Source organism: Etheostoma spectabile, chromosome 8 (genome assembly GCF_008692095.1).
Source record: "Etheostoma spectabile isolate EspeVRDwgs_2016 chromosome 8, UIUC_Espe_1.0, whole genome shotgun sequence".
NCBI lineage: Eukaryota > Metazoa > Chordata > Actinopteri > Perciformes > Percidae > Etheostoma > Etheostoma spectabile.
Window position 1 is genome coordinate 6429416 of NC_045740.1, and position 12134 is coordinate 6441549.

A 12134-nucleotide genomic window follows, 5' to 3' on the forward strand; every position below is an offset into this window, starting at 1 on the left:
CCTACCACAATAGTCACAGAAGAACATACCCTGACAACAGTCACAGAAAAACCTACCGCAACAACCCATTTTGTAGTAACAAATGGAGTGATTACAACAATATCACCATCAACAGGAGAACAAGTGGGTACAATTGCAACCACAAAGGTCACAGAAAAACCTACCACAACAATAGCCACAGAAAAACCTACCACAACAACACCCATTACAGAAAACAATATCACAACAACAGCCACAGAAAAATCTACCTCAAGAACAACAGTCAAAGAAAAGCCTACCACAACAGTCACAGAAGAACATACCACGGCAACAGTCACAGAAAAAACTACCACAACAACAACAGTCACAAGAGAACCTACCACAACAACAACAGTCACAGAAAACCCTATCACAACAGCCACAGGAGAACCTACCACAACAACAGTCACAGAAAACCCTATCACAACAAAAGCCAAAGAAAAGCCTACCTCAAGAACAACAGTCACAGAAAAACCTACCACGACAACAGTCACAGAAAAACCTACCACAACAGTCACAGAAGAACATACCACGGCAACAGCCACAGAAAAACCTACAACAACAGTCACAAAAAAACCTACCAAGACAACAGTTACAGAAGAACGTACCACAACAACCATCACAGAAAAACCTACCATAACAACAGCCACTCCAATACCTGCTGATTGCAAGTGGTCAAATTGGAAAAACGATCATTATCCTCATTTTGAAGATGATGGAGACTATGAACCCATTGAAGAAATTACTGATATAGATCTGAGTGTTTGCATAAAACCTCTGGAAATAGAATGTAGAGTAACACAATACAAGGATATATCTTTGAACGAACTTGATCAAAAGGTAACATGCAACTCAACAAATGGGCTGATCTGTCATAACAAGGAACAAATGCCTCCTATTTGTTATGACTATGAAATACGAGTGAAATGTTGCATGGCTAGCTCAACAACCTCAGCAACGCCAAAAACATCACCCACAACAACAGTCACAGAAAAACCTACCACAACAGCCACAGGAGTAACTACGACAACAACAGCCACAGAAAAACCTATCACAACAATAGCCACAGAAAAACCTACCTCGACAACAACAGTCACAGAAAAACCTACCACAACAGCCACAGAAGAACATACCCCGACAACAGTCACAGGAGAACCTACCACAACAACAACAGTCACACAAATACCCACAACAAAAACAACAGTCACACAAAAACCTTCCACCACAACAGTCACAGAAAACCCTATCACAACAAAAGTCGCAGAAGAACGTACCACGACAACCATCACAGAAAGACCTACCACAACATCCACAGGAGAACCAACCGTAACAACAGCCACAGAAAAACCTACCACAATAGTCACAGAAAAACATACCACGACAACAGTCACAGAAAAACCTACAACAACAACCCATTTTGTAGTAACAAATGGAGTGGTTACAACAATATCACCATCAACAGGAGAACATGTGGGTACAATTGCAACCACAAAAGTTACAGAAAAACCTACTACAACAACAACCACAGAAAAACCTACCACAGCAACACCCGTCACAGAAAAACCTACCACAATAGTCACAGGAAAACTTACCACAACAACTGTCACAGAAAAACCTACCACAACAGCCACAGAAAAACCTACCACAACAGCCACAGGAAAACCTACCACAACAGCCACAGGAAAACCTACCACAACAGCCACAGAAAAACCTACCACAACAGCCACAGGAAAACCTACCACAACAGCCACAGGAAAACCTACCACAACAATAGCCACAGAAAAACCTACCACAGCAGTCACAGAAGAACATTCAACAACAACAGCCACAGAAAAACCTACCACAATAGTTACAGGAGAACCTACCAAAACAACTGTCACAGAAAAACCTACCACAACAGCCACAGAAAAACCTACCACAACAGTGACATGGGTACATACCACAACAACAGCCACAGAAAAATTTACCACGACAACAGTCACAGAAAATCCTACTGCAACAACATCCACTGAAAAAACAACACTGAGAGAAAAACCCAGCACTGCTGCTGCCACAACCCCAGAAAAAGAGACAGTGACGAAAAAACAATCTACAGAAAAACCCACAATAACCACTGGAACTCAGACTGTAACACCTTCAACTCTTCCGTCTTCAACACCAGGCAGAACAACTTTATGTTTCTGCAAGTACATGGGTCAACTTTTTTCTCCTGGTAAGCATTCAGCTACTGACCTCAATTGTTGTTCATATTGTCATTATAAACATTTTTGTCATGATTACACCTGTCCTTACAATGTAACCTGGCACATCTGATCACAACAGGAAGTTGTTTGGGCTTTGAGGTCAAACCTGTCTATTATCATAATCCACATTCTGATTTGGCCTGCTTTTCTTATATCATAGACAAAACTCAAACCAAGATGTGGTCAAATGTATGTCCATATGTTCTAACAAAATAATTGTATTGTATTTATGAAAGAACTTTTTAATCTTTGTCCATGCAGTAGTGTTCACCTGGTCAGTCATGGTGGCTGCACAGTGGAAGAATAAGTGACCACATCTAGAAAGTACGGTCATCTATCCCCAAAATGATATTTTAGATTAAATTTAGATCCAATCATAGATCCTCATACTTTACATTTAAGTGTCCATTAAGTTTAGACTTGTATTCACAAAAGTTTCATTATGAAGACAACTGTAACCATGTCACCCACTGTCACTTGTGTTTCTCACATCATTAGTAATTTTTTACCTAACTGCTTTGTTTTTTTTCTCATAAAGGTAGATTTATGTACAATAAGACTGATGGAGAAGGCTGGTGTTTCACTGCATATTGCAATTTGACATGCAATGTAGAGAAGCTTGCTAGACCATGTTACTCCACTACTCCACCAACTCCTCACACCACCACCACCACAACAATCCCCACAAACCAACCCTGTTCATATCTTAATCCACCTAGAAAGGTATGTAAATTTAGCTATAGAAACAAAAAATAGATCGTTGTATAATAGAAAATTCTGTCATTGTGTACTAACCCCAAAATGAGTCATAACTGCATAGGTTTTTATCTTAACTTTCTTCGTTTTCAAGGTTTTTATTCTGAGAAAGCCTGAAACAAGGTCTTTTATTCCCTGTGCTCGATCTCTACCACAGTGACCCTGCCCTTTACTGCATGTCATTCCCCCATTCCAATTCCTTTCCTATTTTCAGCTGTTATATTGCATAAATACCCAAAAGATTATCTTTTGAAAAAAGCTCTATGAGTAAAATAATGTACAGGTAAGTAAGAAAGCATTGTGGTTGTAACTGATATGTCACTAAATAATATCCACGAATAATTCCAACATAACAATTATTAATGAAATTTAAAAATTAGAGGGATTATGTAAACAACTGTACATATACTGTATTTAGCATTGATTGATGTAAAATTACATAGGATAACATAAATTATAGATGTACTGTATGTGTTGTGCAAAAGTGTACCTGGGGGGCTTAAACATGATATCTATTTCATGGTAGTAGATTGCTAAAAGTACTACTTTGCCCTTTACAGCATGGCGAGTCCTGGAGTTTAAATGGCTGCACCAGAGATAGATGCGACAATGGAATTGTAATGACAGAACATGTGCAATGTAAACCAGTGACCAAGCCTGTATGTGAAAATAAGCTCCAACCAGTCAGGGTTTATGATGAAGGAGGCTGTTGTTTTCACTATGAATGCCCTTGTAAGTTAAAATGAAAGCTTTTTTCAAATGCCACATTCAAGCAATGTCCTAAAACTGCTATATTACAAAAAAACTACAATATATACAGTTGTTCTGTGATGTGACAACTTATGTAGTCTTCATCTGATATTTGCAGGTACTTGTTATGGCTGGGGAGATCCTCATTATTTGACATTTGATGGCCAGTATTACAGCATGCAGAAAAACTGCACATATGTCCTCGTGAAAGAGATCATGCCTAAACACAATTTTAAGATTCTTATCAACAACGAAAACTGTGATGCCTCTGGAACTGTGACCTGTGCTAAATCCTTGATTGTGTATTACAAAAACTATGAAGTTATTCTTACACAGGACAGAATCCCAAAGACCTTGAACAAGGTAAATTATTTACAAACTTTCTCTTTACTTGAATTTTAAATTATATGCTGTGATAATGATGATGATTTGTTTCACCTATCCAATGTTGCGATTGTGTAGGTGTATGTCAACGGCAAGCAGGTAGTCCCAACCTACTTAAATGCTGACTTCATCATAACAAGTACAGCAATTGAGCTGCTCATGAGAATCCCGGCAATTAATGCAGTTGTGATGTTCAAAGGGCTTTTGTTCAGCGTTGACTTGCCGTTTGCCCTTTTCCACAACAACACAGAAGGACAGTGTGGTAAGATAATAATACAATTTCTGTTAGAATAACAAATGAGGTTGCTTGTTATGTTTATAGATGAAAATACACTCACCTAAAGGATTATCAGGAACTATTCTTAATTTCTCATTAATGCAATTATCTAATCAACCCATCACATGGCAGTTGATTCAATGCATTTAGGGGTGTGGTCCTGGTCTAGACAATCTCCTGAACTCCAAACTGAATGTCAGAATGGGAAAGAAAGGTGATTTAAGCAATTTTGAGCGTGGCATGGTTGGTGGTGCCAGACGGACCGGTCTGAGTATTTCACAATCTGCTCAGTAACTGGGATTTTCACGGACAACCATTTCTAGGGTTTACAAAGAATGGTGTGAAAAGGGAAAAACATCCACTATGCGGCAGTCCTGTGGGCGAAAATGCCTTGTTGATGCTATAGGTCAGAGGAGAATGGCCACTGAGTCAAGCTGTGAAGAGCAACTTTGACTGAAATAACCACTCGTTACAACCGAGGTATGCAGCAAAGCATTTGTGAAGCCAACACGCACAACCTGAGGTGGATGGGCTACAACAGCAGAAACACGGGTACCACTCTCTCCACTACAAATAGAAAAAGAGGCTTCAATTTGCAAGAGCTCACCAAAATTGGACAGTTGAAGACTGAAAAATGTTGCCTGGTCTGATGAGTCTCAATTTCTGTTGAGACATTCAGATTGGTAGAGTCAGAATTTGGCATAAACAGAATGAGAACATGGATCCATCAGCCTTGTTACCACTGTGCAGGCTGGTGGTGGTGGTGTAATGGTGTGGGGGATATTTTCTTGGCACACTTTAGCCCCTTAGTGCCAATCGGCATCATTTAAATGCCACGGCCTACCTGAGCATTGTTTTGACCTGTGCATCCTTTATGGCCACCATGTACCCATCCTCTGATGGTTACTTCCAGCAGGATAATGCACCATGTCACAAAGCTCGAATCATTAAGGCCCGAGCGCCAAAGCGTCGAAGGTCCTATTGAAACTGAAGGAATTGTTCTTTCTTACTTTCTTTCTTTTAAACTCACCAAAATTGGCGGTCGCATCAAGTCTGGTAAAAGTTTACGTATTTTAATGGTTTCGGGAATAGGGAGACAAAAATGGCTCACTAGCGCCCCCTAAAATATTAAAAAAAATTCGCCCCTGCAGTACGTTTAACGTAAACTCACGAACTTTGGTACACATATGTAGAATGGCAGGGTGGACATAAAACTCCATTGCAGCCCCACCCTAAACCCAACAGGAAGTCCGCCATTCTGTATTGAATGTTCAAAATTAGTGTGATTTTGGCCATTTCCACATGTCGTACTTTAACAAACTCCTCCTAGAGCTTTCATCCAATCAACTTAAAACTTGGTGTGTGTCATCTTAAGATGTTAACAATGAAAATGTATTAAAAGAAAAACCTTTTGTCATAGGGCAAGGGCTTGGCGGGGCTGCCATTTTGTGCAATTCGCCATCAAAACAGGAAGTGAGTGTAACTTGAGCGTACATGGTCCATTGGTTCGAAAGTTTTCAGGATTCATCAGAGTCCGCCCCTGACGACATATACATGCCGCTAATGTCTCAAAGTCATAGCGCCCCCTAGTGGCAACAGGAAGTAGGCCTAATAGACAAGGTGCTATACTTTAACAAACTCCTCCTAGAGATTTCATCCGATCAGATTTCATTGGTGATGGTTTGGCCTGCCCCCTATGCTTAAGCCACGCCCACTTTAATAACTGGTGACCCATGTAAGGTACAGTCTTGTGTGAGGTATCAACAAACTCAGCAGGGAGTTCCCTTTTTTTGGGGATGACTTTCAGTGTCTGAGTGACGCGCAAATGCAAGGAGCGGCGTCTGCCAGTAACCCCAACGCGGTGCAGGTTAGCGAGGGCTTGCAGCTTTAATTTCAAATTGGTTTCTTGAACATGACAATGAGTTCACTGTACTAAAATGGCCCCCACAGTCACCAGATCTCAACCCAATAGAGCATCTTTGGGATGTGGTGGAACAGGAGCTACGTGCACTGGATGTGCATCCCACAAATCTCCATCAACTGCAAGATGCTATCCTATTGAATCAATTCCACTTAGAATTAAGGCAGTTCTGAAGGCGAAAGGGGGTCAAACACAGTAATAGTATGGTGTTCCTAATAATCCTATAGGTGAGTGTATATAAATAGTGCTAGATTAAATATGGAAGTGCCAATGGATGAACCAAATGTGGTCCAATATGGGTTGTAATATCTGTCATGTTAATATTTAATTTCATAAGGTACCTGTGACAACAACAGTAAAAATGACTGCCGATTACCAAATGGCCAGATTAATCCTACTTGCTCAGAGATGGGAAGTTGGACTGTACCAGATAAGAACAAGCCATATTGTGATAAGCAGCCTCCAATACCAATCCCAACACCAACACGTACACCCATACCCTGTAAACCTGACATTTGTGAAATTCTGATCAGCAAGTAAGAAGTTACAGAATAAACATGAACACAATACATCATTTGATTTTGGCATATCACTATGATTAACATCCTACTTTCTTTTTATTTGTACATTAAGGGTGTTTGAGCAATGCCACAAAGTACTCTCACCACTACCATTTTATGAGGCTTGTAAATTTGATGTTTGCCACGAGGCCAAACCCACCTTCGGTTGTTTCAGTATGGATGTGTACTCCAAGATGTGTGCTGAAGCATCTGTCTGTGTACCCTGGAGGAATGCTACAAACGGACTGTGTGGTAGGAGGGTTTGTTTTACTAGAAAGTTAACATTGTTATTTTGAGATGTCCAGATTACCTTTTTTACCATTTTGATATTTAAATGATCCAATTTCTTTTGTTGTAGAATATACATGTCCAAAAAACAAGGTCTACCAGCCTTGTGGACCAACTGTTGTACAAACTTGCAATGCAAGGTAATTGCTCAGTTCTATAATCACTATTATGAATCATCTAATGTCAGCAGCCAGTATTTTTTTCTTTTTTAAGATGTTTTTTGGGGCATTTTAGCCCTTTATTTGACAGGACAGCTTAAGACAGGAAATACCAAGGTCAATGTAATTGATCCTAAGGGGGAATCAATGTCTGTACCAAATGGCACTGCAATAGACCCAATAGTTTTGAGACATTTCACTTAAAACCACAAATGGCAACAACTTGGAAGCGCTAGAGGGAATGTCAGCGGATCACCAAATTTATTAAGATTCATCCTCTCTGGACCATGAAAGTCTGATCAAAATGTGATGGCAATCAATCAAGTAGAGGTTAAAATACTCCAGTCTGAACCAAAGTGGTGGACCAACAAACCAACACTGTTATCTCTTGAGTCATACCGCTAGCCAATACTAGGTGTTTGCACTGCATTATACTGATCATTTATAATTTTAAAGATGAAATAATTATGTCTGTTTTTCACCATAAATTGTCTTTATATTTAGATACAATGAAGAGTATGCACGAAAATGCCAGGGAATTAATGGAAACCAGAATCAAGCTTGTACTGGCTTTATGGAGGGATGTTTCTGCCCAGAGGGGCTGACGCTGTTCAGTTCAAATTCTGACCTTTGTGTCTCTGTCTGTAAGAGCACTTTCAATTTTGAAGAAAAATCTAATTCTTTGTGAATTAATTAATGTTGAGGTAATCTGATTGTTTTTATTGTTTTAGGTTGCACTGGGCCTGATGGCCAACCTAAACAGGTGAGTAGCTACAAAACATGACTAATTATAGTTGTTCAAACAGTGTTCATTGCTGTTACAACATTAACTATTTTCCATCTCTTAAACAGCTCGGTGAGACTTGGCAGAGTGGCTGTAATCAGTGTACTTGTGATAAGAACGCCCTGAGTGTACGGTGTGAGCCTCTCATATGTCCCACTCAAGAACCAATAACCTGTAAAGAGAAAGGAGAGGTGTTGGTGGCCCAAACAGTGGACTGCTGTGAGAGACTGACCTGTGGTGAGTGATTCAAAGTACCACACTTACACATTTGCTCACATGACGTTTTTTACTAGATATTTAAATAAAGAAGATGTACACTTTTGGGACTTCAATGATTTTACACACAGATGTCAGTTTTCTCTCCACAGGGAGTATTACCTAGCTTGTAAAAAATAGTTTATGATATATTCTTTCCTCTTCTGCATTTGAGCTGTCTAAAACCAGAGAAAATACACCTAGTTGCCAGTTTATTAGGTTCCCTTTGCTAAAACTGTTGCAGTCTACAGCAGTCCTGCAAAAAATCCTGAATACATGCATTAAGTTAAATGTGTTTTGTTTTTGTTGCAATTGTTCTAGAGAAGTGTTGTTTCAACTTTATGATCATTTGGGAAGATGAAGTTCGTGGTGCTGTTGAACTGTATTGCATTTTACTGACAGGTGTTTCTATGTCTGCTGCTTTCCATAATGAGTCATTGAATCAATCAGTGGAAATTGTGTTCATTCAATTAAGAGAGCCATTAACTGGGATTTGAATTAGAAATCAACACGTCAAATAACACTTGCTGCCCATTTTACCGCTGCGATAAGCTTTCCATATAGGTTTCGGATCTATTTTCAAAGCGTTAGTGTGTGAAAGACTTTAAATTAAACCAAACTAATCCTGTATTTTGATTGTCTTTGTTAATATTTTTTGATCTAGTACCCAAAGGTGTCTGTGTCTTCAATGATACTGAGTACCAGGTAAGGAAAGATATATTTTTCATATGTGCTCTATTAGGAATATGTTTGTTTGTGTGTTAAGATAACTCTGAAATCTTCAAATTATGTATACTATAAAAAATCTTAAGAATAGTATTTAAATTAAACATAGCTCCCCATTCTTCTGTATTTTCACCCTGTCATCAGACCAAAGTGACTTTTGTTTTGTTGTCCTCTATATAAAATATGTCTTAGACTTTACATTGTATTGTTTATAGCCTGGTATGGATTTCTTCAAAAACCCATGTGAAGCATGCCGCTGTACTGGAAGTCAGGATCCTAACAGCAAGTTGAACACTATTACGTGTCATGTGGAGCAGTGTCCCCCCCCACTGTGTTCAGAGGTATGTTTGCATGGAACTTTTTGCATTGTTGTTTTTAACAATTTAAAGCCAGCAAAGGTTTATAATATACAAACATGTTTAACATGACAGCACATGCTAAATTTAATATAATAATACACTGCTGAAAAGTTGGATGCATAAACTTTGTTATTTATGTGCACATGATGGTAGATTTGAAGTTGTCAGTGTTTGGAATGCGGTCTTAAATTAACTATTTTTTGTCGCATGTAGTATCTATTTAGTATCTACTCATGCAAAGTTGGTTTTGGTTTTTTATTTGTCTGTGAGATTTCTGCTGCTATCTGAAAAAATTAAAGTGAAGGTAATTTGTGTTTGCGGTGTTTCTACTAAAGAAATTGTTGACGGTCTATACTTTATCCAGAGTAACAGGGACATACATTGTCTCTAAAAGTTGCTGATGCTGTTGAATCTTAGTGTTCAGAGCACCACAAACTACACTGCATTTAGATTTTAATGGCAGCAGGAATCTCAGAGATGGATATCTTAAACCATTGCACATATGAACAGCTAGATATCTCTTTGTGGTAAGTACCAAAAATGTCTCTTTTTTTAATTTGGATGAAATTATCCTCAAGGGGGGTAAACATTCTGTAAGTACTACTAATGTTGAGTTTAGCTTTTTTTCAAATAGGGCTATGTGTATGAAAACACACCTGGACAATGTTGTGGATCATGTAAAAAAACAAGCTGTGTTATGGAGGTACCAGGTTTCACTTCTCCGATAATTATTAAGGTAAGTAGAGTATAATGGAAACACCTTGAGAATCAAAGTCTGTTACCTAAAATTGTGTTATCAGTCAGAATTGTTTATGTTGACTAATTGACCAATTCTACACCTCTGCAGCCTTCTGAGTCGTGGTCACCACCAAATGACAACTGTACCAAGTATGATTGCCAAAAGGTGAAGAATGAGTTCATAACATATCAAACAAAAACAACATGTCCTGCATTTGATCCAAAGAACTGCGTTCCCGTGAGTATAATCCAATCTTGAAATAAGTATAATTTCTTATTTCTGGGAGCTGTAATCTTTGTTGAAGATTAAAAAGACACTGTAAGCTAAATCTAAAGAAATGCATCTGTAAATCGGCTGAAACTAAATACTATGAGGTAATATACATGGTTAATATGAGAGAGGTAAATACACCAAATGTGCTGAAATACACAAAAACTCTGTAGTGAAGAGGTGTTTGCTTCATATTGTCTTGTGCAAAAAAACAGTAACACTAGTGACTCATGTGTGACTTTACATCTGTCGTCAATCTGCATATTTTATGATTTGTATTGTCTGTATTACAGGGAACTGAACAAAGTGACATCAATGGTTGTTGCAAAACTTGTAAGTATGAGTTTGTAAAATAAATTCAAATTACACAATTTTACTCCCATCCTTTGTTACTCATACCTGGCTTGCGCTAAGAGTGGTAAAAAAAAATTATAAGGATGTAATTTATGAATATTTTCATCATTGATTATCATGTCGATGTCCTCTGGATTCATTTATGGCCAAACATCTGGGGTCAATTAAAACTTTTATTGCCATTTTTGTATAAAAACAGAGGCTAAAACTCCTCCTATTAGATGATTTATTTTATTGTGCAACTGAAATGGTAATGTCTGTTTTTGCAGCACGATGAAAAAGATATTTACGTGTCATTTACAGGTACTCCTCTTAAGAGCTGTCAAATAACCAGGAACACCACCTATCTGCAGACAAAGAACTGCAAGTCAGTTGTTCCAGTGGAAATCACAGCCTGTGCAGGATCCTGTGGAGCGTCCTCATCAATGTAAGATTCATAACAAAGCACCTGAGGATATACAATGTAAACTACTTACTCAATCATGTCAAAACCACTTGTTTTCATGTGAAGTTTTAAGATAAATGTTTGTTTGCTGACACTGATCCTGTCGGAAACTGTCTCTGTTTACAGATACTCTGCAGAAAGCAACCGTTTGATGCATTCGTGCTCGTGCTGTCAAGAAATGACCACCAGTACAATGAAAGTGAAGATGACCTGCACTGATGGCAGCACGATGGAGCACTCCTACATTTCAGTTGACAAGTGTGGTTGCCAAGTCGCTGAATGTAAAGACACATAAAAACTAAAAAACTAACTTAATTAAAGGAAAACTAAAATACTTTATTAAACTTTAGCAACTCCTCTCCAAAAACTATTAGAGTCAAGACTCGATATGTGAAGACACACACACACTCCTTAGGATTCAGCTTCCCAAATAAGGGTGAATAAGTTAAACCTTTTAAACAGCAGAGATGTTGTGTCCTGATATCTCTTTTAGCTTTTGAAGAGGTTGATCTTTTTGCAAACTAAACAATGTGGTGTTTTCATTCTTACAGGGTCTTTTTCTTACTGTTAATGTAAATGACTTAAGCGATAAACGACACATGAATGGAGTTAGATAGTGCAGTCCAAGTTCATGTAGATGTCATTGTCTTTTGAAGAATGGGATTATTTTTGTGGTAAAAGATTTAAAACATGGATGAATTTTAAATGGTTTTAGGACCATCAACATAAATGATCTTACAACCCATTGAATACATAATGAAAAGAGTGTAAAGAATATCCAAACTATCTTTGTCCATCTTCTAATGTGTTAAATCTGTCAGTCATTAAAACTCTCATGTTTGCTGAA

At 38.3% G+C, this 12134-nt stretch overlaps 1 protein-coding gene and 1 long non-coding RNA gene across 12 annotated transcripts in view; one reads left to right on the forward strand and one right to left on the reverse strand.

Annotated features, from left to right (window-relative positions):
- Positions 1 to 1942, reverse strand: part of LOC116694350 (uncharacterized) — a 2958-nt gene extending 1016 nt beyond the window's left edge. For 2 of the 11 annotated variants that reach the window (XR_004333117.1, XR_004333120.1), the window contains exons 1-4: positions 1907 to 1942; positions 1526 to 1804; positions 1316 to 1417; positions 1016 to 1066 (exon numbers count right to left, since the gene is read on the reverse strand). This is a non-coding gene — a long non-coding RNA (uncharacterized LOC116694350). Of the gene's footprint in view, positions 1 to 160; positions 188 to 355; positions 468 to 493; positions 572 to 622; positions 680 to 991; positions 1175 to 1315; positions 1418 to 1525; positions 1805 to 1906 lie in introns of all 11 variants that reach the window. The other 9 variants (XR_004333123.1, XR_004333114.1, XR_004333118.1 and 6 more) reach the window with 9 other exon arrangements.
- Positions 1 to 12134, forward strand: part of LOC116694336 (mucin-5AC) — a 28906-nt gene extending 16772 nt beyond the window's left edge. The window contains exons 30-48 of the mRNA XM_032524040.1: positions 684 to 1182; positions 1990 to 2230; positions 2800 to 2984; positions 3578 to 3749; positions 3886 to 4130; positions 4230 to 4413; positions 6687 to 6885; positions 6983 to 7161; positions 7268 to 7337; positions 7860 to 7999; positions 8087 to 8118; positions 8208 to 8376; positions 9059 to 9099; positions 9336 to 9461; positions 10114 to 10215; positions 10327 to 10455; positions 10782 to 10821; positions 11146 to 11269; positions 11414 to 12134. Of these exons, the coding sequence (XP_032379931.1) occupies positions 684 to 1182; positions 1990 to 2230; positions 2800 to 2984; positions 3578 to 3749; positions 3886 to 4130; positions 4230 to 4413; positions 6687 to 6885; positions 6983 to 7161; positions 7268 to 7337; positions 7860 to 7999; positions 8087 to 8118; positions 8208 to 8376; positions 9059 to 9099; positions 9336 to 9461; positions 10114 to 10215; positions 10327 to 10455; positions 10782 to 10821; positions 11146 to 11269; positions 11414 to 11582 (3046 nt within the window). The 3' untranslated portion in view covers positions 11583 to 12134. The remainder of the gene's footprint in view (positions 1 to 683; positions 1183 to 1989; positions 2231 to 2799; positions 2985 to 3577; positions 3750 to 3885; positions 4131 to 4229; positions 4414 to 6686; positions 6886 to 6982; positions 7162 to 7267; positions 7338 to 7859; positions 8000 to 8086; positions 8119 to 8207; positions 8377 to 9058; positions 9100 to 9335; positions 9462 to 10113; positions 10216 to 10326; positions 10456 to 10781; positions 10822 to 11145; positions 11270 to 11413) is intronic.